Source organism: Anopheles moucheti, chromosome 2 (assembly GCF_943734755.1).
Source record: "Anopheles moucheti chromosome 2, idAnoMoucSN_F20_07, whole genome shotgun sequence".
Lineage (NCBI taxonomy): Eukaryota > Metazoa > Arthropoda > Insecta > Diptera > Culicidae > Anopheles > Anopheles moucheti.
In genome coordinates this window covers 34,673,563-34,701,351 of record NC_069140.1, presented here as the reverse complement: position 1 = coordinate 34,701,351, position 27,789 = coordinate 34,673,563, and the positions used below count along the sequence as shown (strand labels likewise).

The following is a 27,789-nucleotide window of genomic DNA, read 5'->3' as shown; positions in this document are numbered from 1 at the left end:
TTTACCAAAATTTTTTTTTTTCTTTAAACGCCTGTAACTTCTTTATTTCGCGTCGTAGACCCTTGAAAGTTTGACCAGATTTCAATAGAAAACCATACAATTTTCGGACTTTTTTCAAGTTTTTAGGGCAAAAATTTTACCAAAATTTTTTTTTTCTTTAAACGCCTGTAACTTCTTTATTTCGCGTCGTAGACCCTTGAAAGTTTGACCAGATTTCAATAGAAAACCATACAATTTTCGGACTTTTTTCAAGTTTTTAGGGCAAAAATTTTACCAAAAAATTTTTTTTCTTTAAACGCCTGTAACTTCTTTATTTCGCGTCGTAGACCCCTGAAAGTTTGACCAGATTTCAATAGAAAACCATACAATTTTCGGACTTTTTTCAAGTTTTTAGGGCAAAAATTTTACCAAAATTTTTTTTTTCTTTAAACGCCTGTAACTTCTTTATTTCGCGTCGTAGACCCTTGAAAGTTTGACCAGATTTCAATAGAAAACCGTACAATTTTCGGACTTTTTTCAAGTTTTTAGGGCAAAAATTTTACCAAAATTTTTTTTTTCTTTAAACGCCTGTAACTTCTTTATTTGGCGTCGTAGACCCTTGAAAGTTTGACCAGATTTCAATAGAAAACCATACAATTTTCGGACTTTTTTCAAGTTTTTAGGGCAAAAATTTTACCACAAATTTTTTTTTTCTTTAAACGCCTGTAACTTCTTTATTTCGCGTCGTAGACCCCTGAAAGTTTGACCAGATTTCAATAGAAAACCATACAATTTTCGGACTTTTTTCAAGTTTTTAGGGCAAAAATTTTACCAAAAATTTTTTTTTTCTTTAAACGCCTTTAACTTCTTTATTTCGCGTCCTAGACTATTAAAATTTGACCTGACCCGGACGCAGGATTTTGTGCCAACCTTTTCTGTTGTTCAAACGGTTGGTCGTATGTTGCAAAAGGCCAGTTGGCTGGATTTGTACCGTTCGATCGTACTGGAAAGTTTTCTTTACGGCTCTACGGTACTGTCAGCTAGATGTAACAGGTAACAACCGACCGTACAGTAGTAACTGTGTGTATCGTTTTTCCCCTTTAGCGCTCAACATACACGCAACTGTGCACTTTACCATTTGGAGGAAACATTTGCTCGTGCGCGATATGCATATCGTTCCCACCGTCAAGTCGTCCCAGGCAAACTTGGAAAAGATATTGCTAATGCCATGGAATACATCCCTCTTCAATCGTGTAGTTTCCCACCAAATACCGGAATATTTGCACTACAATCGCAAAACGGTTGCATTGCAAATTAAAAGCAACGTGAAGCCCAAGCTGAACGAGATTTTATGGAGATACCGCGTAGAGGATTTCTTAAATATGGTAAATACAGCAGATTGATATTTTTAAATAGGTCAACGTAAGAGTTTATACAGACATCTGATGTTATTGAAAGCAATTTCACTTGAATTTTGCTTTTGTTGTTGAGTTTGTCGACCACTGGAGAAACAAACCGAAGCATGCAAGCAAGTCGAGATTGCCTGTGACAAAGCTGCGTACAAACCTTGCACGCAACCCGGATATTTGCATCCACAGGGTGCTGCATTCAAAATGCAGTTTTTTTTTAAATAATTATCAACTGTAATAACATTGTGTGATTTTTTAATGTTTAACACAACGAATTACATGAAAAACTGTGCGAGACTACCTCCTACAACACTTAAATTTCTTATCATCATCCAATTATTGAGCTGAGGACTTGGTAAATGGATTAATTTGAAGCGGTTGCTTCCATTTAACAAACTCTTCGTAATTGCTTGTGTGCACATTGGACAGAACTTTACGAAAACAAAACAAAAACATTTTGAAAACGAAAGCTGCACGTGCTCAGTAGGTTTTATCGATGTCGACACTTTAAAAAACACCGAGGCTGCGGCCATGAACCAACCACTGTCGATTAGATTGAGATGCCCAACACCTGTAATCGGTCAACGTGGCAGCATCTCCGTGGCTACCGAAACGTTTGACATTGACTAATTGATTACGGACATTCCATAGATTTTACACACACACACACACCAACGGTACCGGTAAATGGTCCTGTTTGGGTTGCACTCCAGATCGGCACGGCACACTGGCCCACTGTTTATAGTTCGATATCGTGGTATCCTTGAAATTGGGCTAGGTAAACTTATCGGTCAAGTTCGTCATGTCCGTTACATGGGTATCGGCCGTGTGCATGTAGGACTGTTCCACATGTAGATGATAAGCGGCCCTGCAAGATAGTTTGCCAGCGATCTGAAGTGGATGTAGCGGCAGCACGGTTTAGAGCTGATTGTACTGCGGACTATACGGTGTAGTGCAATGAAGTTCTCCTGCAAAGCTCCCGGAATAGTTCAAGCTGTGTACGGGATTATCCTGGAGTTTCGTTGATAGCAAAAGGGCACTCGTTAGGGTATCTAACCGTTAAGTGCCGGGATTGATTACGCCGGGTGGAATTTCTCGTGGGTTAGGTTTTGCAACCATCGCCTCTTTCGGGATCGGTATCTCGATAAAGAATCGAAACCAGCATGATAGGGGAGCTGTGCCACCAGCGAACCGTATTTAAACACTTCACTGACAACGGCAAACCATCAGAGTTATTGCGGTGTTGAAGAGGTGGTCCACAGTACACCAACGGAGCGTTGGATAGCTATCAAGTGTTTCAATAGACCCATCAAGTTTGGAAGATGAAGATCCTATTGGCAGTGGCCTGTACCCTGCTGGTCACCCTGACCGGTGCAGCTGTTCTGGAGCCTGATGCCGTTACGGTTAAACCGCGGGACAATTCCCTAAATGAATTGGTCATTCAGTTTCTGGAGAACTTCCGGCAATCGATGAAATGTGGCAACCCGGATCTTGGCATTCCAGTGCTGGCTCCGTTCGAGCTGGAACACGCCGAGGTGGATATCAAGCAGCCGGGACTCGAGTAAGGTTTCCAAGCGCGTCTGACAGTTGACGTTCCGAAGAACTTAACTGTAACACGTTGCTCGTTTTGTAATTGTAGATTTAAGGGAGAGCTCAACAAAGTGGTTATCGATGGATTGAACGAGTTCGAAATCAAAAACATCGACATCAAGGTGCTAAAGTTGCAGCTGGACTTTGAACTTTACTTCGGTGCTATTCGCACCAAGGGAAAGTATAAGGCAAAGGGCAAGGTGCTCAGTCTATTTCCCTTCAATCGGTTTGGTTCGTTCCGTTTCGATGCTAAAGGTAAGTAAGGCTGCTTTTTTTCAACCTTCGTGCAAACTGTAATGGCATTTCGTTTTGGCAGGTCTTACGGTAAAGGGTAGCGCAAAGGTTCGCATCAGTGGCGATAAGCTGCAGCTACGCGATCTGATCATTACCCCAACGCTCAAGTCGGTCCGGTCGGATGTGAAAAACATTTTCCTGAACCCGATCACTAACTTCACGTTTAACCGCATCGTCGAGGGCATTGTGCCTGGACTGATCAACAACAACCAGCAAGAGATAACGCAGATGATTGAGCAGAAGCTGAAGCCGGCGATCAATGAAATGTTGGGCGACATTTCGCTGCAGGATCTGATCGATATGATTTCTGGTGGCGAGGGTGGTTCGGGACCGGTGACTTGCTAGAGATCACAATATCCATGCTGCGACCAGTTGAGAACTAAATCGTATCGATTATTGTACGTGGGAACTGGTCAGAATATTCGTTCCAACTAATTCAATCTGTGCTGTGGTACATCTTAGAGGGAAAAATTCACTTGTAATTATTAATGTACATTTGCAAATGTAAAACAATTGTAAGTAAATTGTATAGAATAGCGTTTTGTTTTTGATAATTTCACGGTTGCAACCTTAAATGTGATTGTCTAAGGATCAAAATTTAGACCGGGTGTTCATCTGGAATTAGGGACACGGGATTACCATCGCTTTCCCAAACAAACCTCACAACAAACTCCCGGAGACTTTTAATTATTATTACCATACGCCGGATTAGCCAGCACGGCAAGGTCCGCTACCGTAAAGTGGCATTTTACGGACCAAATATTTTCAATCGTAAAGCGAAAAGCTGCGTGCCCATTCCATTCCACCGGAAAATGCCTAACAATACGAGGATCATCCATACGGTTCCGCTAAAATCCTGCTAGGGTTTGGTTCTGCATTGTTCTTCTAACCAGTTCCAATTGGCAGCCCATTTTTCGTGTGCCGGTCTACCAGCTGGACCCTTGATGCCGATTCAAAATTCCTGGAAGAGATTCGGCCAGAAGGATGTGTGCGGTGTTGATGCGGCATGATTGAAATGTAAAGATCGCATTGCAAACCGTACTGCCAACTTTGTGGTGATTGTTGCACGCGGAGCAAACCCGTTGTGGAGTGTGCAGGGAAGGGAAGAGAAAATACACCCTCGCCATAGTATGGCATCCCAGCGGGTAGGACAAACTTCAAAGCAAGAGAAAACAACTGGAGTCCATAAAAGTGCAACAAAAGCGAAACGCATCGGTTAACAAGCGGGGAAATTCGGGATGAAACACCACTTGAAAAGGCGGCCATAAAAAAGGTGCGAAATAGGTTTTTAACACATCGAACGTAAAAAAGATCATGCAGGCTACGACTAGGCTTCGCTTTTTTTTCGTTACCTTCCATAACTGATCCTGAAATATTCACAACGGGTAGGAGGATGTTTTTTTCTCCGGCTGGAGAGGTTGAATGCAATGTATACAATTAAAAGAAATCAACGATTGTTCATACAAGTATCCTGCCACATAGAGAAGAACTCAGCACTGTTTAGTGTTTTGTAGCGTCATCATTGAATTTGTAGCGGGCACTACCAAAACAGTAAGGTAATTGCATTATAGGGGTAGCTCAAACTGCATGCGTCACACGGAAACGAAGTGTCGATCTGACTTATTTTAGGTCTTCTCCTATCCTAAGAAAGGCCATGAGTGTCAAGTAGTAATCTTGTCCTGACCACCACAACAGAGAACGGTGCGGTAGTAGACATCACCGTTAAATGCAGCATAACGTAAAGATGAAGATCGACGAAGTACCTAGACTTAATGAACCTTATATTATAAAACTGTTTGTCAAGACCATCGCTCAGAAGGAGCTACTTGTAAAAATTACTTTAAAAATAATTAATCATAACGTTTTAACGAAGACCAGCCAACCCACCTTACGGTAAATAGAAGCTGTGGACAAAATCAGAAAACAAATCTCAGCAAAAGAATCGAAATCAACAAGTTTGAGGCCAACACGGAGTGACATTTGAAAGTAAATTTCGCGAAAAAAAAATTATTTGAAGTAGCGTTAGCTCAAATTATGGCCAATTGGTCCTATCGTCATCGGATAGGGCTTAGCAGCATTTTTACTGAATGCTTATTAAACATAGGATTCAAGTGACTGCTTTACTGCATTGCATTATCATTAAAAGTTTCACGTTACGCATACGTTGATATGAGCAATGTGATGGTGGAGAGGAGTAAAACAGCTATATTCGCGGCTCGCGGTTACAAAGTTATTTGATTACTGTACTGTACTGTATGTCAATGTCACCCAGGCCATGTTACGAATTCAGCTGCAATCATCCAAACAAACGGAATAGTCCAAAATTTCCACGGAATTCATACAAGCGAACGATGTTCCAGGTTTGCTACTTGACTGGGATGCCAAATAACATTGTATCTAACATTGGGCATTGGGAAGTTCAATAGCTTGTCTCACGTACAAGGACATTCCATTAAGAGGTGCTACAATGGAGTGTCCATTTGGTTGGCCGTTAAACTAACCGGAACGGAACGGAGGTCGATGCTGGGACGGAAACCCAACCGAGAGCCGACGGGTGCGTATTCCGGGAAGGAACAACCGGCTCTCGCTGCCCGTTAGCGCCTCATTGTGCAGCAGTTGTGGCGAAAGTCTTTCCCATGTTAACTGCATTTCGAACCGAACCGTAAGCGAAACTGTCCCATTTTTTTAACGGTTGTCTTTGCTCATCGGTAAGCTGCACTTCTGGCAGTGAGCTGAACTGTAAAACATCATAACTTCATTACACTCACTCCCGTTCCTGCGTGTGTGTGTTCTCCATGCATCCACTGCCGCTTTGTATGTGGATGCGGCCTGTCGTAATCAAAGCATCTGGTCTCGTTAGCCAGCAGCTCGCAAATCGCAATCGAAAGGATCTTCCAAAAACCGGCCCTCGGGCAGGATTCAAAACGTAGGGAAAGTAACGAAGAGTAAGATGGAGTAGACGAAGGAAGTGAAATTTTGCGAATACCTTCCAATTCTTGGTTATCTGTGTGCTTTGATCTTGTTGCTACACTTTCGGCCCGGGCATTCTGAGAAACTGCAACTGGGAATGAAAGGCACAAAATGTGGTTGGTACTCTCTGTGTGCGTAGTTGCCTATCGATGCTAGATACATACCCGCAAGTTTCGGTCGGTTCGATCCATGCTTGCTTGGTGCTTGCATGCCTTCCAAGGATTGCCATTGTATAAGGTGTAGTTCGATGTGCACCGTGAGCAAAAAGTTAGAATGTATTTTCAAAATGCAAAAATTAATAACATTTGTTTGTTTCTGGTTTTCGCTATGGGAAGCTATCTTCATGTAAAACGTTTACACCATTTGCCGTTTACCACCCTGAACTGGTCCAAATTGATGTCCTATTATTGGTTGAGAATCGACAACATGTAGAACCAAACAAAGCGTTGAAGGGATTCAAATTCGTGGAGCTGAAAGTCCACAAAGTTGTGTTAAAAGGTAGGTTACATCATTCAGAATCTGATGCACCGAACACGTCGGATACCTTAGGTAATAACCTGCACCAAAAACTAAGTCTTTAAAGACTAAATCTTTACATCATGCAACTGCTACATCACGAACAGTTTCTCGTCCAAAAGTCAATCCTCGATCCCTCGCCTGCTCGATGCTCGACTCAACCTCTTTGTGCTGATCTCTCCGAAAAAAAAACCATCTGACGGAAAGTTTAAACCTTGCACATTTTAAAGATAATTATGTTTAGTTAAAACTGACTACGACATTAGAACAGATTACAAACAAGGGACAACAATAATGACGCATGCCTGTCGATAGAAATTTGCATTCGAACTGATTCTTATATTGATCACGATCGCCCTGGCTGGGATTTGATGTTGAGGTTAAGGAAGGGAACTTCCTTTTTCTGGTGCAAGCTTTACGGTAACGACACTCACTATGTCGTCCTCGTCCTAACGACTTCCAGGAAGTGTGACGTACATCGGTTCAAGATGGCAAACTGCCAACAGACATATTACGCACCAGCAAAAGTGTGTCCATTTCAATCCCAGCAAGTGTCGGTCGAATGTTTGCATTATTATTGCCATGATTTACGGCCGCACACATTCAACAGAAAAAATAGCTAGCGCTAGCAGTGCTATACCGTAGTACATCCCGATTTTCCTGTCCACCTTCATCCATTCCGGGCTAGGTAGGGAACTTGACCCACCAGCCAGCCAAGCCATCGTGATTCTGTCGTATGGGGAATTTTTTTTGTGCATTGTTTTGCTGACTCGTCGGGTTCGTTCTGCGCATGCCTTATGATGCGGCCGTCGTGCGAAAATACACTCCAGACACTCGATTCTTACCCCCGACCGACCATTCCGTGGCGAGGTGCATGGACCAGCAACTATCTCGCGCGCGCGTTTGCTGAAGGTTTATGTTTTTTCCATGAAATCTGCGCGCCAATCGATGACGGAACTGGGCACTGAAGGAAGCGGAAAAGAGGTTCTAAGTTTTTTTTCTTCGGTTCCCTTCCCTTTCATATGCGAAACGATTGGTTTTAACTGCCCGAAAAATAAACACATTGAGCAACATTTTGAGGGAACCGCATTAATGGTGGTATTTTTGTTTTATGTTGCTCATATCGCACTTCAAAGAATTCGCCAAACATTGTATTACTTTTGGGGCATAATTTTTAACCACACTGACTGCATACGGCGTATGTAGCGTCCCGCCAAGGTTTTGCTGTTTACGTTTTGGGGATGAGCGCTTCGATGAAACCACAAACAAACAACTGAACGCTCGGTGAGAAAGAGGAAGAGAGAGAGAGATACTATTCAAAACGCCATTGAACTGCAGGGTTGCATTTTCAGAGCGCGCGTATGTGTATGCGTGAGGGTACGGTTTTCGTACGGTGTGTTGGTAAAATGGTGTGCGGTTTTGTGCCTTTTTTTGCCGGCTGACACAACCCGAGTTCCTGGTATTTTTGTTTACGTTTTCTCCCATTTCCGTTACCGGTTGCAATGGAATGGATTTATGCTCATTCGTAAGCTGCAACCCTCTTACGTCTGAGCGTGTGAGTCGCTCTCTCGCTCTTTCTCACCTACACCGCGTGGTGAGAATGTTTGAATGATTTTAAGTAAACAGACACTTTTTTGCAATTGGAGTTTTTTGTTTTGGTTGTTGCGAATTGTTTAATAGCCAAAAATATTCATAGCATGTTTCGGTTCAGTCGTTTAGTTGTTTAAAGTTATTGTTTAAGCAAGCAACTGTACATTTAGTTTATTTCCTTCTCATTCATGCCCTTTTGCCCTTACGCCGGCAAACACAAGAATAAGTAGGTGTTTCAAAAAGTACATCCTCTTTTTGGTGTATCGTTAAATGACTTACTAAAACTTGACTGCAAGATAATTATTGATTTAAAAAGTGAACTTTTAATACTACTAGAAAAGTTGCACAAATTATTGGACGAAAACAGTGTAGCCCTATAATGGTTTAGTTGAAGAATGAGAAAATTTATGCCACAACCCTACGCATAATCGCATCTTTTGTGAGATGATTGTTCTCTCTCTCTGTCTTTCTCTCTCGCTTCCGTGTATTTTCATTCTCTCTGACTGTTCCAAGCGAATCACCTGGACAATAGTCAGGTTGAGCGGTGCTGCTCGGCAAGTTATTTCTCGTTCAGCAGCCAGTGCGTTCGGTTGTTGCAACAGTCGCAGTAGGCAAGCGTTCTTCGTTAATTTGTTCGCTCGAATTAAAAAATATAAACCCGCGATCCGTTTGTGCGTGTGTGTGTGTGTGTGTGTGCGAACAAGGTTGCATTCGGGAAACTACTGTAGCTCTCCGTAGGCGCCAGCTGTCACCGGGTCTCTGTGCCAGTAACCGCTGTCATAATCAACTTCCCTCTACCCGGCGTCTGGCCGTTACATCTGACAGCATCGGTACGTGCGTTCGAGGAAAAAAGGCGCAATTCAGCGAATTAATCAACAGAATTAGCTGAATCGAAGCGTGTTCCGTTCGGGGCCCCAGTTACAGTTGCACAGGGAAGAAACTCGGTAGGTGTTCGAACGGTATGGGTAACCGGGCATGCTGTGTAACGGTGGCAGCGTGTGCTATTGTTTCCTTTGCTGCCCCGGATTGTGTGCGGTGATACTGGGTGGTATGATAAATGTCGTACGACACGGGTGGATCGGAGGTGGTACGGTCGCTTGTGAAGGGAAAACCGAGCATGCGAGGGGCGAGGTATTTCGTGCGAAAGTGCGCGTTGATGGATTTTCCAAATTGTATCAATTCCACGAATTCCAAGGACTGCTTCTCCATCGCTCGGTAAACTTTCCTAACCCCGAGCGTGTGCTAGATGTGTGTGTGTGTATGTGCTGTATGTTGTGTGCGTAAGCGTGTTGAGGGTTGAAGGATGTGTGCGGTGAATTCTGGGAAATGAGGTCCATCGATCTCGGGATAGAATGTAGTTTTTCCTACTCTCAAAATGTCCTACAAATGTTTGAAGGCCCGGTGTAACAATATAATCAGGATATTTGTCCAGATAAGAACGGGATTGTTTGTGAACTAACGGTTTGATTCATTATGTGAACACAGTTTGTTCCCCATCCAATTACACTAACCTGATTCACAATGCCGAACGTCCTCTTCGTGTGTTACCTTCAGGAGCCACAGCTGTGTATCACCTTTAACCCCCACGTACTTAAGCAATGTGTAGCAGGGGGGTTGACAATTGCGTGTCTCTGACACAACTTGACATCGAGGAACTGTAAATTCCGTTGGGGTAGGAGTAGTAGAGTAGTAGTATCTGGTTTGGAAATTTTTACGCTAAACTCTACACGGCTGCTGAGGATAGACATGCTGCAACAGGTTCATGCGGAAGTAATTTTCCCGGATGGTGTCACTCCAAGCTTCTCTGTTGTTTACTACTGCTGTACAATGTAATGCCGTATAGGATGCCCTGATAAACATTTTTTCCTACATCTTAATGCGGTACAACGTTGGCCGCACCTTGTTGTATACGGCTATTTACGATAGCCGTCAGCGACGACATAATTCTTGGTAAGAGATTACCAAAACATGTTCTCCTTTGCATTATCAGTGCCTTGAAATATGAGCTGCCATAGTTTGTGTTTAGCAAGTGTTTGATAAGATATCGAACAATTGAACCAAACAACATTGCTTCCGTATTGCCTTCCCTACCATAACGAATTTTAGTTCATGGGGTGGTAAAGAGGTTCGTGTTCGTACGTATTTATTAAGTCCCTACCCTGCTGATACTAATACTCACACTAATTACTGATACCAATTTAGAAAATGCTTCGGTGTGTAAATATAAATCGTCAACTTTTGTCAGCAACACCACTGGTTCCGTCTGATCTCGTCTGGTATAACTCGTCGTCGAAATCATCTCCTGGGGTTATAAAGATCCTGAATGGCCTTGATGATTTTAAGGAGTCTTTTTGTTTTTTTTTAAATGTGGGGAATAGACCACGTGGAAACGGAATGCTGGAATCGTTTATGCACAGTTGTTCAATCGAATCCTTATGAAAGTATAGTTTAAAGCTACTCATTGTGCTTTATTCATTATTATCATTCAACACTGCATTTCGTATAATAATGAGTAATTTTATGTTTTATCTTCCTGTTCCACTCCATCTTTTCATTTCAGAAAATTCTTCATCGCACATCGGAAACTAATTAACGCGATACGCAACAGCAATCAAGTAGTGCTCTCCTGGAAGGTAAAGACACTTTCTACACGGTCGCCCCGTCGCTGAGCTATGTCACCTGTCAACGTAGATCGCTGCCAATCGGTGCTTGTCCATCAGCGCGAGACACAATAAGGCAACGGTTGTATATCGCTGCTTTTAGACAAACGTTGTCAAATCATGCCAGATAGTGCTGTGCAAGATTGATATCGGAACTGTAACTGCTTTGTCGCACGGTGCGACGCAAAGATTGGTACCGGATTTCCATTAAAAGTTGAAGTGCAAACGGCAGCAATAGTAGTATAACCGGGTACATACTGGACACCGGCACAACTTCACCGTGTCCTTGACGACCACCTGCCGGTTCTGCGATCTATTGCGCAACAGTCTCTCTAACCGGGCGAAACAGATCAAGTGATAATTTTAGTTGCTCACCATTGCTACTGGTTCATCGTTTCCGGGAAAACGTTGGCCGTGTTGTGCACAACACGGATAAAAGTGTCGAGCATACAGACGTGAGGGTTTGAGTGTGAATGGTGAATACGTACGCCAAACGGGCAAAAAGTGTAATTAGCAAAGTTTCCACTTGAGGGTAAGCGTTACAAAACAGAATAGAATAATCTGCTGCATTAGGAAAGTGCGAAAAATAGAGTAGTAAATTGTACGAAGTACATTAGACATCGTAACACCTACTATACTAAAGTAAGCAGTGCACCTAACTGCGTGTGCAAAAGAAGTGCAAATAAAACGAAAATCAGCAGTAAAAGTTGAAACCATAACCTATGGCGATGATGATAATGCCGGCCCGGCGCAGAAGCGCTTGCAACAGGTGCACACCAATTGCATCCGCCGCTTGTTGGTTGCTACTGTTGGTGATGTTTGTTCCCATTGCCATCGTGACGGTCAGTGCGGAAAATCACTGCAGCGAGCATCGGTACGAACATTCGCTCAACACAACACATCTACAGTTCACGAAGGAAATCCCCGACCGGGAGTACGGTGTGCCGGAACAGTTTAAAAGCTTGCACTGCTGCGGCAAAGGCTATCGGAGCATCGAATGGTAAGTGTTTTATTATGCACAAGCATTCACACGACGACCACGTTAAATCGTTTTCAACTCTTTTTGTTTTTTTTTTTGGTGCTATGCAAAGTGGCAAATTTAATTGGTAGCCATTATGGAATGGATAAAGTTCTCTTTTCTCGATTTAAAATGTTTCTTTGGCATTGATTATTGGCCATGATTCATGCCGGGCGATATATGCGTAAGTGTGACGGTGTACAGATCGATCCAGGAGGGGCAAAGGTTTCCAAGTAATTACTCTGTGTATACATTATAAGCATTTATTTGCGACGCTCCAATGCTGGTGTTTGAATGTGTTCTCCAGATCGAGTTTCGTCGCTGGTGTCTTTGGACGCTCACATCCCGGCGTTTATTTAAAATGAACGAACAGCGCCCTGGAATACTAGGAAAGGGTGCGGAAAATTCGGAGAACTGCTGTAGCAAACTCGTGCAAGAGGATGAAGAGCAAAAGAGCTCCCTGGGAGATGTGAATATAATGGATGGTAGTGAAAAATCCTCTTCACTTACCCATGACACATAAGCGAATAATAATTGTAATAATATCATTCGACTTGCGACGTTATATGGTGGCGTCGACAAACACTTGTCTAGTTGACTCATTAGCATCGTTTTGTCCAAACAAAGTGCAATTATAATATTTAAAATTATACGAAAAGAATACGTGTACCAGCAGAACCGATAAGCTTGGCTATTTTATATGAAGATGATATGATCTATACCATAGGCGATCTAATGATATCACCTATTTCATGTATCTAAAATCTCATTCGGAATTGTTTCTACTATCTGGCCCTTCTCCGTGAAAGGTGTGCTGGACCCTGGTCTATACTACGGTCACACTGCATATTGCGAGGAGAATGGAGATTATTTAGATCCAACGCTAGAAAAAAAAGTAATTGAGGTCTAAAATATGATAAACGAACATTTGTTATACAGAAATGCAATGCAAAACAATTTAAAGAAGAATGATTTTACAACCACAAATATCCGCAGTCAATTGAACCCTTAAGTGTACTGCGTGTGATGACCCAGAGCTTTCACTAGCTGCCAACGATTCTTACTTTTTAACAATTTCTCATAACTAATAACATAACATAATAGTAATTACAACTTATTTTGAAAGTATAGAATTTTTAATTGTTATATTATTCAAGAGTGATCATTTTGCTCACTTTTCTGCCTTTTACAGCACCATTCAAATCAGCCATTAGAAGTTGTTGCCATCGAATTGTTTATTTATTTCTTTTTTTGTCTTTTTTCTGTCTGCTGCCGTGCGCAAAGAAATGGCAGCTAAAAAAAGAGGGTTTATAACCCCCCTGGCTGGCGACAGTATGCCACCGTGAATCATTTGCCGGGCGCATCCGTTCGTACGCTAACATCACCGTTGGCCATTGCCCACGGATTGTGGTACGGTGAATGGATCGCGTTCTACTTGCCGCGATACGTTTACGTTTCTAGACGTGAATGTTGTATTGTTTCGAAAGTTAAATTTAAATTTACGCATACAGCTTCAAACCGCGTTGCTTTGGCGCTTTTTGCACTTAAATAGACGTTTTCGTAGAAGGGTGTGTGCTGCTCATATGAAAAAAACACGAAAGTAATAATTGTGACTGAATTTTATCATTTTATTACGTATTCTCACAATCGGTTGCAAAATCAATCTGATAAGATAAGGATGCCCACGAATCTTTCAGTGAATATACACATACAGTGTTATAAAACAATTCCGAGGAAACACAAATGTTACCATACAAAATGTTATTTAACTCTGATTTTTTTTTAAATCAATAAATGCTATTTTTTGATCAGTGTTTCTGTAACATTCGTTTGATGTACATATCAATCAAAATGTACCACACACCCCCACCTTTAATATTGCGTTTGCTTATTCGTTTCCGTGTTCAAATGTTCGTTTACCGAACAGACAATTTTTGTTTGACCTGCGTCCTAAGTGAATGAGTATTCGGTTTTGTTTTTAGAACATATTCAACGTGTAATTGCATGCTTTGTTTTCTTCCTGAGTGGGGCTTTATTTGCTTCTCCCTTTACAACATAGAACTTCATGTATCCAAATACACATGATGAACGCGCATCACGACGACGGCCTATGTCCTGTGCTCATGTTTGCTCTACGTATCGTCATAAATCGCCGACAAAGGGTCTGTGCTGGTTTTGTTGGGCAGGTAACGATGAATGGGTAACAAACAATTGGGCAAAGGAAATGTTCGAACCCTTTAAAACGTGGAACTAAACAAACTGTGCGTTAGACGCGTGTGAGTAGGTTGGATTGTGTTTACACATTTCTCAAAGTGCAGGGGTGCAAGTCTTTGACGTCAACGTCACTCGTCGTCATCGGCATGACTCAACGACGATGGAACCAAACATGATGGCATTGTCATTAATAGGAAATGACTAACCATCTGAGTTTGTTTGTCAATTTTTGGACCAACATTGCAGTGTACTGTTCCAATCAAAACAGCGACGGTTCCAAACGAAATATTACATCTGGAAGGTGGTTAGCGAACCCCGCATTAGCTTTCAACTATCATTCGGTTAGTGTTGCGCTTGACGAATCTTTTGCGAAGAGTCATTCAAATCAGGAGTCCTCGAGATGCATGAGTCGTTCGGGATTTTATAATTTTTATTGTTTTTGCTTTTTAAATGAATATTAATGTATCGATGAAATAAGTTGTAAACCTTTCATCAAACAGTACCTTTTGAAGAAATATAATTTTTAAATAAATTAATTGAATGTTTCTTGAATACAGTTGTATTTACTAAAATTGATCTCTGCTGTGGAAGTAAAATTCAAATTTAAAACTCTCAACTCAACTCGAAAACAATTTGAAACGAAATTGCTGTAACACTAGAACTACGAAGCGTTTTTTTTTGTTTGTTATTTTATAAACAAATACGAAATGTTGGAATAAGTAAAAATATTTTGCTTGTCATTCGGTCAATCGAATGATATGAAGATGTATCAATCTCAGTAAAATTATTTAATCCCAAAAGTTCATGTAATGCTACACTGGTAGGCTTCATCCAGTTAGAAGAGCTTGTTCGGCAGCTCTATTATTACAAAAATAAGTTACCGTTTTCAAAATTGCATTGTATGTTTAAACAATTTTCCTTCCCCTGCGCATGATTTTGCATTATCCAAAACCGGGTTCACATTACAGCGCCATTTAAACAGCCATTTAGCTTCTTCCCGTGTGCGGTATTAACATTAGGTGTTAATAATTCACAACATACCTGTGGTGTGTGGTGTTCTTATCAAGCTATAGTAGCACCAACTCGCCAGTGAAAAATGGGTGCAACGTAATAGACGTTCACCCGTATCGAACGCTATTTCATGGTACGTACGGTTTTTTGTTCTCGGGGTTCGTATTTTAAAACAACCAGCCCTTTGGAAAGTGATACTAACGAGTGGTGGGTAGTGTGTTTGGTGGTGCGTGCAGCAACCCAGAACAGTCACCCTAAATATGCTTCGGTGCGACCCGGATTCTCGAAATTTGCTCAAACTCAAGGTCCACGGTGCCTGGGACTTCGTGGAAGAAATCCTTGATGGATATCGAGAAAACGAGAGCGACGTACATCCAATAACGAGTGGGTATTGTTGAGTGGCAATACGCATAGGCAAACACTACTACTACGTAGCACATGGCGGGTGGCAGAAGCAGGAAGGAAAGCACCACCCCCCGGCGGTCTGGGTGGGTGTAACGAACGGGACGAACGAGCGAAGTGTGAAAAACAATATTTAAGTCTGCAAGGCATGTCCTTCCGGTGCAAGGACGCTGCAACACACGGGAAAAAGCTTCCTCTCCGCTTCGGCCGGAGATGTAGGTCGTCGGCGTTTCGCGATTGCGCGGACCCAATGTTTATAGCAGAGTACACCCGACCCGATGGAACCGATGGGATCCGGTCCCGCGTGTTGTTTGTGTTTGGACGCTAGGTTTCGCGGAATCCTATCCTACACACTGCTCATTTATCACGCACCAGTATCACTCCGATCCCACCACCACAATAATCCGGATATTCGCTTAGTTGCTTGTTTTTTTTTTTGTGGTACGTATCGTTATCTCGCACGCCGCCGCAGTATATTTGTAAGAATGGGGAGGTGGACGAGATATTTTCCATGTCAGTGAGTTTCACTAACTGTTTTTCCTTCTCGGAACTGGGAGCCATTATTTTTCAGCAAAATCAAACCGGGACTATTTCCACAATGGCATGTGTGTGTGTGTGTGTGTGTTGATGGTCATCCCTCATGCGGGGGAACAAAAGGTAGACACCATTCTGTCCACATTTTCCTCTGGAGCAACTTCTGACGCAAATTCAAAAGATGTGAAGATTCGGTTTGATTAGATCCTGCATACAGATACTTTCTGTTGTTGTTAGATCAAGTTATTTGATATGATATTTTATTCTTGAAGGTCGGCCGTTATACCGATATATTATAATCCCTGAAATAATTCGTTAAATAGGCACGAACAAAACGGACCAAAGCACATTTAATACAATAAACAGAATAACACAGATTGTTGATAGTGGACAGAGGCATAACGTCCTAGGGCACGAATCGTTGCAAATCCTTGCATGTAGTGTAGACACTGAACGCGCTTTGCCTCAAACCAATTGTGAAGCAGAGCTTGCGCATGCTCAGGCAATGAATTCTTGGAAAATTGGTCTAGACTTGCGATGCTCACGAAAAGACTCTGTCGCTGTGAAGGTACGTAATCAAACATTTCCCTGCTGGAAATGTCCTTTGGCAATAATGCTGCATTATGTTTCATGACTGGCTAGTGCTATTTTGTGATCAATAATTCTTCGACGTTCTTGTGGTTTGTATAAGCACATATTCCAACACTTGTGTTAATCATCGAACCATTTCAAAAGCCTTGAATAGATTATAAATAGAATTTGGAGTGGAATTATAAAATAAAGATAATGAAGAGATTCTGTAAACATTTGTTAGTAACAATGAGATGGTGTTGTGCTTCAAAACGCGATACTACACCGGTGGCCATGGCAGACGACATGGCTTAAACTCTAAGTTAACCTACCTTAAACTCAGCTTCGGGAACTCGCTGGTTAAGGAAGCCAGCAATACCAGACACCGTAGAGGTTGTAGATATAGAATAAGTGAGTAACATTAACAAAAAAAAACAAGTCTTTCTCTGCGTAATCAAACTTCCTGCCAGATTCTTCCACACACCACCGTGCAAGGAGAGCTTCTCCTTTTTTTGTTACCCATCCATCATCAATCATCATTTCTGCAGCAATTTTAGATCCCCTGATCCACTCATAACACAGCCAACCGCCATTTTCGACTTTTACCGCCAGGGAAACGATTCTCTTGAACCGGGTGGCATATTATTAGAGGTCCATACCAGCCGTTGATTGATGCTGAACGAAAGGGTTGCAAAGCAACGCAAAAAGGAAGTTGGAAACTCCGGGCAATTACGGACGGCGATTCATTTTCGCAGAAATAGCCTGACCTTTTTGGCGGCGGTGGTGGTGAACCTTCTGGAGTCAAAATTATCCCCAGCCGGGGTTGCGAATGGAGCCCAGATCGGGAATTTTATTGCATTTTCGTGTGCATACATCATCATCTTCATCATCATCATTATGCGGTAATTGTTTTGGCCTGGGAGTTTCCCGGAGGGGTTGTTATGCGGGCTGTTGCTGCTCTGCGTTAATAGGCGGACACCATGTTTCCCGTTCGTCCTGAGGCATTGATGGTACGGTTGAATGATTTTCAAACTGGATTATGAACAACATTGATGGATCGCTGTATGCAGGCCAAGCTTTTTGAAGCATCGTCAGTCAGCATGCGATCGATGCACTTCGCCGATTGTGCACTCTTTTCGGCACTCGAACGTGCCTCGTACGCCTCTGCATATGCGAAGCGGTCTTTTCCAAGTACGGGACCCTGTTTTCAAAATGAAACGTTTCATAAAATAATTGCAAACGAGAACTAAGAAAAGAAAGGTAGGGTAGGGAACATCTTTTAAAGTTAAGTTACCTGGTTACTGTTTTACAATTGCTGAAATGTGTATTCCATGTTTTCCGGATTGACAATTGAGAGTTTTACCGGTTGATGAGTGAACGTAAACCTGATGGAAAAGACTGAGTGGGTACATTCTTCTCCCAAAGGCCGTATAATTTCCCCTCGGTTCTATTGTGGAATGAATTTCCGTGTTGCTGTTCTTTGTCGTACCTTGGAACTTGATTCTGGAGTTGTTTCAACGAAGCCTTATTAAGCCACTTCAAAGAGTAGGTGAACAAAACTGAACTGAAAACGGCACATAAAAGTGAGGTTATTTTTTGCCATATTTGACCTACAGAATAATGCTGCTGCTTTGCACGTTGGCTGCCAATTGTTAGCTACCCGCACCAAATAGAACCCTGCGTCGTCGGGCCCACTTTACATTTCCAACGGGTTGTAGATAGATTGATAGAAGCATTACAACTGTTGAAAAGAGGATCCGGTTACATCGTTTTGCAATTCTATCCCTTTTGTGAAATGAAACGCTGTACCTACGAGTGGATGTTCAGAAGTTATATTTTGTTGTGGCGGTGAAACAGTGAAAACTACTTATATTGTTTTCCTGTTGAAAACTTTTATAGGAGAAACTTTGCATATATACCCTCGTCTCCCCCCCAGTACGTATCAACATGCAAATTACATTTAAAGCAGCTGCTAAGCCTATTACTACAAATAGTACAAGGGTTTATTGATGTTTCGTTTTCTCATTCATGTGAACTCGCTTATCAGTTACGTTTTTTTTACTTTCAAGTTTAAAATTCGTCGTTTAAAATATTCTTTAGCATCGTCCAAACAATAGATTCTTTCTACTTGAAGATATCCAGTAGAGAAGAACGATAAATTTAGGGAGCATTTTGAAATGATTCTTGAGTGTATGTAAGCTCTGGAGTTCCTTACGAAATTAAGAAAAAGTAAATGAAGTTTTTAAAAGAAATGAAAGAGAATATGCTGCAATTAAAGTCCTGTTATTTCGGGTGACCCGATGGCATGATGGTAGCGGTCTTCACACGAACGAACCGGACCAAAATCTCATCCGGATTAATCCTCCGTACGTAGGACTGACTATACAGCTACGTGGTAAAATAAGTCGATAAAATAGTAACTCTTTGCATCGTGTCAGTGCTTTGAACCTACGATCAAAGATCGTTTTATGTCGGTCCTTGTTCCTTGGTTTCCGAATATAAAAGTATTTGTCTAGCTTTCTGCTCCTGACAGCTCGTGTTTCATGGTACCACGTGCTCCTACGTACTCCGTTTAGCTTCTCCTACGTACGCTTAGCCTCTCCTGTCCTGGTTTACGCTGCCGGATCCTTTTCTACGCCAGCTTTGTTCGCAACACCCATATGACAATCCTCCAGTGTCCCACGCTTTCGAGCTTTCAGGACTGTTTCATGTATTTGGCCAGACTCCCAGGCACCATCCGAGACCGGAGCACGTATTGGGACATATCCTTCGAATGTCCACTTCTACGGGCGCGTATCTCAAACTATGCTGTCTCATACATTTTTGTAAGTGTGGATATAACGGATGTTGGTGAACAATTCATTTCTTCCAACTAGCGACACAAACGTGTATGTCACATCACTGCTTATGAATATTCTTTATCCCTTTTCATCTCTTTATCGATGAGAAGAATATCTCGTCAACTTGATGGAATCGCAACCTTGCACTGATTGCGCGGCGAGTACGCCTGCTATTGGGTTTCGGCCTTTTATTCTGGCTTTTCTCGTGACAAAACGTAGACGCAGATCTAAATTGCACTTCTGAAGCCCTGAGCAGAAATGCTCAATGCTTTTATGCGAATTTCCACCACCTACACCGCCCTGCAGTAAGCTGGTAACAATGGAAGCTGGAAACAAGTTTCTCTCTGCGTTAGGGACGCGCAAAATCACATTTGCTTCTCGGAAAATCGGCACTTCTTTAGTTGCTGTTCTTCATAGAACATCTTTTTTGCATTACGTGGAGTGGAGCAACGCAATACGAGAGAAAGTGGCGTGTGCACAAGCCAAGGCTGGCTGACTGTTGGCGATGGGTTCGCACCTTTTTTCCTCACGCTGGTAAAACAACTGTGAACCCAGCGAATGTCTGCGATATGGCAGGGTTGCCAAAAGAAGGTTTCTTGCTGGAAGCATTCTCGGAGGTATTTCGGGGTAGAATATTGTCCTGAAGCAGAAAGAGAGCCATACTTTCAGTGCGATATTTCTGTACGACGATGATGATTGGCCTCCGTGTATTGGATTGAATTCTGCCACGCACTTCCCGGAAACCGGGTAGGATTTATTTTTTGCCCCCTGCTTGTCACTGCCCACCCTGGTGCTGGGTTGTAGTCCGCCGTCGGGGATGGAGATACAACATAACCTTGTAACTCATTCATGCGAAAACCTTCCCCAAAACGAGAGTTCGGCCAGGTTGGAAGTACGTACATTGCATTCGGGGTTGTTGGTGGCGTTCTGCGAGTTGTCTACAATGGTCGAGGCAGCTTCAGATTCAAGTTGGTGATGGGAGGTATTCGTTGAGATTTTGTGTAGGGCGATCAGGATGATGAGTAGTCCCACCTCCTTACCCCGATACACTGTTGACCGGATCGTTTGTGTCCCTAACATAATATATTGCTTTGAAGAGCTTTTCATGAGCTCTATGTGGTCACGGTTTACTCCACGTTTGCATAGAAAATGTACGTATAAAAAAAGCCACAAACGAAAGAGCGGAAACGAACGATTGTTATTAGGCCTAAAATTCGTAACAACCGAACGCGCAACAGAAGCTTACGATGTACTAAAATTCCATTAGTTTTATAACGTCGGAAAAGCAGCAAAGGCTATTATTGTTTAACCACAGGACACAAGCTACTGTCCCACTACCCCGGTACGAAAAGCTAATACCTTGCAACGGAAATAACTCACATAAATTAGGCAAATTTAGTGTATAGCCCTAATTTGATGGATTCCCGGAAGGATTTTCGGACCAAATTGATGAGAGTTGTACCACCATAGTCATCGCATACGGGGCAGCTATTTCCTTATTTTTTTCCCTGTGCTATTAATCCTAAATAAATGTAATTTACCTGTTAGTAGGCGAATAGAATATATTGTGAGGGTGCGAGCAGTTGTCAAAAATAGCGTGACAAGGAATGGCTACACATTTTGCTCCATTCGCTTGTTATGCTCCTCTCGCATTAGGTACTGCTTCTGTCAATTCTATCTGTTTATTTCATTCAACGTAAAACTATTACGTGAATATTTCAAATTTTCAAATATACTTTTAAGTACCTTACCGTACTTTAACGAACCACGTCGTATTGAATGTTCAATTATCGGAATCCTCGGGTGTGATTCATTCCATCCTTCCCCGAAATTTGATGACTTTTAATGTGCCGTTCGTAGAGTTCTTGTTTTTTCATCTCACTTGCACATTTCTTGGAAACAACACGAGCTATTTCCGGAACTTTCGAGGACTTGGAAATCGCAATTCTACATTTTTCCATCCTTTTTATTGGAAAGTGGGAAATTCTCGGATCTCCGTTAAAAGTATACCCTGGAATATTTTAGAGTTTAGAGTTTAGTTTCCTGCTTCAAACAAAACCCTCAAGTATAAATGGAAAAAATATGTTTCTGTACTACAGCACAAGGAATACGTTTTATGTAACTTGTAGAGACCACAACCATTCACGATTATAGACATTTTTAACTATCAATAAACACGATGCTATAAAAGTGTACACAATTTAGAATTAGCTTGATAGGATAACGTGTAAATGTCAGTAAGTAGGTAAGGACCTGCTTTAGTGAGGAATAGAGTGACACTCTCTTATAAAACGAACCCCCGAGACGGGACTGTCACTGTCTGCTCGATACCGAAATAACGTAAGGCCATACATTTTTATGAATAATTTATCAGCAATATGTTTTATTTGAGATACAAAAAACACTATATCAATGTAGTTTAATTAAGTTAGGTTAGGATCACAAACCATTGACAAAACGAGAGTAACGAGAGATAATGATGTAATAGAAAAGCAAAGTTAAAAAGGTAGGAAACACGTCTCTACATTTGTATGAACATAATTGTTTAACCTGTAGAACAGTCTTTAATTAAATCACGATGCAAAAGAGCTTGTTATGAAACAAGTTTTAGATGAATAGAATTTATTGACAAGAATATGAAAGTATAGAGAGTATTTTCTTTCGCTTTGCACGTTACTTTTGTGCATTTAAAACTATTGTTTTAACATCTCAATGATTATTGCCGGTGCATTTTATTCCCGGAGTGCAAAGGGCTTCGTACGTTTGACGCCCTTGTTGGGTTGAACATCGAACAAACCGCAAAAAAAAATGATGAACGGAAATAATAGAAACAAAACGGTTTTCAATCGTAACATACATGCCACGGTTGTTCGGAAATGCTGACCGAACAGTAAATGGAAGAGGTGCGATAATGCAAAACTGGGAAATGGACAAACTAAATTGCATGTTGGCCTCGCCGCACCGACTGGCAAAAGGAGGCCAACACGGTGCAGCACTCTTCCACTTCATTTGATTTCTCCCCCCTGGTGCAGATATAGAGACGAGCTCGGCTGCATTTTGTCGCCTTTTCCCCGGTTTGTTCCCGGCTCACATACGCCATCAGTGCCGCCTGCTGCAACACAAATCATTTTCCAGGAAATCAAACATGGGCTGATAGTGCGTGTGGGTGGGTGGTGCATTGGGGTACTCAGAGCTTGCAACATAATGAAAACGATGCAACCAACCTACTCTCACCTGCTGGGGCCACTTCCTTCCGCAAACACGTCTATTACCGTCCCAATGATGATGGTGCATCCGCAATGCTCGCAATGTTATTATTATTGGCAATGCATTTAGTGACGCTTCGTGTTGTTTTACTAATGATGATTTGTTTGTACTCTACCACCTGAGGGATTTCCATTTTTTTTCCTTAACCACCACGAGTGTGGACAGATTTCATTATTGGCCATGTTCTTCTGCCCATGTAGAACATACGCGGGAGCAATGCAGTCGGTAAAACTCTCTCTCTCACACACACATACAGTTTTGCAACGCTTGCATGTACCACTTAATGTTTGGAATCGTTAAACATGATCATACGTATTGCAAGTGCATTTGAAGTGTATTTCATTTCTTAATGCTACATCCGGGTGTGGGTGTGGTATAGCTGTCTCGTATTCGTGTTCAGCGCTGAATCATCCACGTACTCCACGTACGGGGTGTTTCCCGAGCGATAATATCAACAACGATGACTATATCAGAAAAATGCTTTGGGACTTTCCTTGTTGCTTGTATTGCAATAATATCTGCTTGTATTGTTTATTGTAGCTTCAGTGATATTTTCAGCTACGATTGTCCTACGGCAGCGTGAGATTTCTAACATTTCTATAGTACGATGTTTTTTCACCAACCTCTGACCGCCAGGTTTGAGAATTTTTACACCCCACAGACTGTACTCTGGGATTAAATATATACGACTGTGTCCTCCTCATCGTAAGGCATGCTGGATCTCGAATAATCCCATTTACTCAATGATTCTACCACCACTGGGTAAATAAAGCACTGAGACTCTATCTCAAACCTCCTCAGTAACTCATTTACCTCAAAAAGTCACCCAAAAACAATCACGACGCATAAAATACTTTCAGCGTATAATTACATTAATAACAACATGCAAAATAAGTACTTTCATAAAAAATTAACCCAAATTCGTTCGCCACACTACAGACAGAAATGACAGGTTATGTTTACGTTTGAAGGTTTTGCTCAAAACACTCAATTCACTCAAGAGGCCTGAGGCCTGAGGTTTTGAGTTTGGAGGGAACCTTCATCCGATAAAGAAGAACAATCTTAATGAACCACCATGCAGCAACAATCGATAATGAAGAACAAACAAAAAACTATTTTAGACTGCGAAACCCATACTGCGTACATTACCCAGGTTCCATCGCGGGAACAGATGTAAATTTGTTCGAAAATGTATTACATGACAGCTAATAGGACCTTCAACCATCGCCCTGAGAGTATGTTACGTAGCTCTGCAACCGGACTGATTAACTAATTGCTACAAATCGCAAGCTTCTCGATCGCACCGACCTTAACGGCAGTGTAGACCAGGGACAAACAATTAAGCGCTTCCGTAAGCACTTAATCTTTGCTTCTGCAACGCTTTTTTTCGTTTGTTTATAGAATATGTTTTGTGCTGATTATAAATACAATTCTCCTCATAAGTACATTTTTGCTTAACCGAAATCACTTTACAAATATAACTGAGATATGGTGTTTTGCATGTTGGATCGAATTAATGGCATTTTAATTAACTTTTATACAGGAAATTTGTCTTACGAGCGATACGAGCATTTGTTACGGCATGCATTAAATTTCGTATCTCGATATGACATCAATCGACGTTATTGTCTTTTGAAATATTTTTTGTATCGTCCGCATGTGAATTGGCTTTACCTCAAATGCACAATACAAAAAAACAATAACAAACTTTGCAAATGCAGCTTTTGGGCCACTCTTTAGCATCGGTGCACATAATTCATTAAAGCATTCGACACGAATGGTCAAATGCATTGATGCCAACAAAAAAAAAAATACCCCGCTCAACAAACAGGAAGAAGAAAGTTCCAAAAATGTTCAAAAACCATAAAACGGTGCAAAATTGATCAGTTCTTGTTTGGCTTGCCCGTGTGTGTTGCAGCTTGTGCATCGTTCGTTGGCATTCCGAAATAATGCTGCCCGGTTTCAATGCGGAGTTTCCTCGATTCCTGGTAACGGAGAAAAATGGCGTGCCAGAATCGAGATTGGTCTTTTCCTTCCCGGCGGCGTTCCACGAAATTGTCGGTAGTTGCAGCAGATGATTGGGAAGAAGGTATCGCTGCAGTAATTGTAGCCTGCCTCCCATGCCCTTTTACGGCGGTCGGCGGTCGGGTGCCAGGAGCCAGGATACTGCACGAACTGGACAAAGATACATGGAACAAGAACCGAGGAAGAAATGATCCAAACAAAGAGCAAAAAAGGACCATCCTTTTTACAGCAGTAAGAGGAGCTCTTGAACGGGAAACCACCACCACCGTTTTGGGCTGGTCCCGAAAGCCTGACCCTTCCCCTAGGCCTAGCCCTGTTTTCGGTGGCTGCTGATTCGCATCGAACTCGCCTGGCAAGAGGCCCGCTTGTGATTGATCCTGCTTCGAGGTAGTTCTTAAGAAAAAAACACATCTCGCGTGTGTGTGTGTGTGTGTGTGTGTGTCCTTGCCATCGAGAGCACACCCTTATGTGACGGCTGGTTCTCACCTATTAATTAAAACCGACCACCACCACTATTTGAGGGATTTTCGGTGCTGCTTTCGTTGGTGTTTGCACCAGGCTGCTGCTATTGAGATGTTTTGTCTTTCCATCGTTGCGTCCCCCGGAGGCAATCCCACACCGGCGATCTCGGCGTTTGCATCTTGTCGTTATGTGTTGTTCTTTCGGTGTTGTTCGTCATTTGTTTTATTGTGCTGTGTTTCGAGTGTTGTTTCTCATGCACCCAGTGCGCACGTGAAAAGATTATCTCCCGAACGGTTCGTTCTGTGGAATGCCTGTGCTTGCAAAGCCAGGCCAGGCCAGGTATAGTGGCGGCTAAAGAATCGATCGAGAATATGGTGCGCTTGGGAATGAAGAATGGGCCCTTCTTGTGACCAATTCTGCTTAGGCCACACAGTCGCAGTGACAGAAGGACGATGAGAGAATGATGACGATGATGAAGATTGTTGCCCGAGATTAGATCGGCCGGGGTGGTGGGATCGGTCAGAGAGACAGATGGGATGGGGCAGGGGATGGAAGACAGTGTGTCCTCACCGACGCTAGCTGCTTAACCATCGAAATAACTTCCCCAACCGCGAGTCGTCTGCACCACATTTTTCATACCCCCGCCGTTTGTGTGTGTGTTGCGTTATGATGGTACTGGATACGATCCGGGCGGGTGTGTGTATGGTTTATGGGCTGTGGAATTCGGCAATCATCTGGCGGATACCTAGAATTTACCCTCGACGGAAGATGATGGGGGATCAACAAGGAACCATAAATGAACAGTATGCTAGACATTTCCTGTGGCCACTGCCTGGGTTCTGTTTCCAATCTCTGATCCGTTTGTTTCATTCAACATTTCTCCTAAATGTCCTGTCCTAAATGGCTGTCGTCTTAAAAGGAAGCAAAGGAGAAAGAGAGGCGAAAGATTAATAAAGCATTTATTCTATTTGCACATTTTCATGCATATTTTGTTTCACGACCCAAACGTCTAATGTTTCCATTCGTTCTCTTTTTTTCCATTTCAGGTAAGATATTTACGGCACACGGCATCGATTTTGTGCGAAGAGTAAGCGTAAAGCGGAATCTAATCCATCATAACGTGCCACACACCACCACGTGCTTCGCTGGTCGGAATTCATTCCTGGTTGTCACCAGCGAGACTTCCGCCGAAACCGTGTGGAACCCACGTGGAATTGGGGAATGTGACAACGCTTTGATAAACCTGGAAGGGGGAAAACATTATGTCGAAATGTGCTCTGTGTGTGCCATTCCTGTAAAAATCTCACCTTCTCCAGTACCGGACCCCATCCCATGCTCATTGCATGTGGGACATCTCAGTACATCCACCACCATTGCAACGTCAAAGCAAATGCCGATCCGTCCCGAGTCCCAAGGAAGCAAGGGTATGGTACTTACGGCGGTGTACACTCTTGGCGGTCTCTTCTACGTCTTCCGCAAGCTCAACATCGCCGGACGGTCGGCCGTACACCAGTGTCCGCCAAGACCTGCGGTATTTCTCACACTCACCGGCGATGATGCGAGATTTGAATGGGCAATATTTCCAGGAATCTCGACTAGGGGTACGCTCCCCATCCATCCTGGGTCTGTACGCGTTCTTTCCTCTGTTGCACATGAAACCGAATGTGGAAGCACCTCGAACGAGAACCTCGAACCGTTGGACCATAATCATCATCTTGGTGCAATCTTCTTCCAGTGTGTGTCTGTTTTTTTTTTTTCGTTTGTTTCCCCCCTCTATTTCGTTTTGTCTCTGGCGTTTCTTCAGGGTCAACCCAGCGCCAGAATGGAAGGAGACGTTAGAGAATTGGAGAAAATGGGCTCTTCTTAGTCTGGTTGCCGGCTCTTCTCACCGGTTCTTTTGTTTTAGACCGGCCGAAATTCGAGCCGGGCGACGGAACCGGACCGGACCAAACGAAAGCAAAACAACCGCACGCAAAGCCCCCTGTGAGTGCGCAGAAAACAGGGTAACGATCGTTTTGTTCGCGGGAAGACCCTCAAGGGAATTCTCGGACACGGATAAAAGGGATGATGTTGCATCGAATTGGAAGTCAACCGTAGGTAATCGAGAGAGTGCCGGAATCGCACAGGGCCTTGTATGTGTGTCGTTGTGATGTGTTGAGTGTTCCGCAGTAATACCCCTTTCGGTGGTCGGTGCAAATGTTGGGTCCGATTTCAAAGCATCATATATGACTCAACACATTCTGATGCTGCCGGACACAATGCCGTACAGCCTTTACCCGGGGACGGCAAACCACGGAATCGGGAGCGCAAAACCCCCATGGGACCATTATCTGTTGATAATGATGACAATCAGATGACGCGCGTTGTCTCTTCGCATTTTTGCTTCGCGACCGAGCCTCGGTTCAGGTTTGCTAACACCGTCGAAATGGAAAGGCAGA

General features: G+C 42.7%; 2 protein-coding genes across 4 annotated transcripts in view; both read left to right on the top strand.

Annotated features, from left to right (window-relative positions):
• The first annotated feature begins 1,278 nt into the window (after window positions 1-1,278).
• LOC128310275 (interleukin-1 receptor accessory protein-like 1-B) overlaps window positions 1,279-27,789 on the top strand; it is a 39,377-nt gene continuing 12,866 nt past the window's right edge. Inside the window, exons 1-2 of one of the 3 annotated variants that reach the window (XM_053046879.1) lie at window positions 1,279-1,364; window positions 10,909-12,008. In XM_053046879.1, the coding sequence (XP_052902839.1) occupies window positions 11,731-12,008 (278 nt within the window). In that variant the 5' untranslated portion in view covers window positions 1,279-1,364; window positions 10,909-11,730. Of the gene's footprint in view, window positions 1,365-8,998; window positions 9,293-10,908; window positions 12,009-27,789 lie in introns of those variants that run through there. The other 2 variants (XM_053046878.1, XM_053046877.1) reach the window with 2 other exon arrangements.
• Window positions 2,344-3,826, top strand: LOC128310277 (uncharacterized). The gene is made up of 3 exons (XM_053046880.1): window positions 2,344-2,949; window positions 3,028-3,233; window positions 3,295-3,826. The coding sequence occupies exons 1-3, from the start codon at window positions 2,711-2,713 to the stop codon at window positions 3,615-3,617; spliced, it is 768 nt and encodes a 255-aa protein (XP_052902840.1). The 5' UTR covers window positions 2,344-2,710; the 3' UTR covers window positions 3,618-3,826.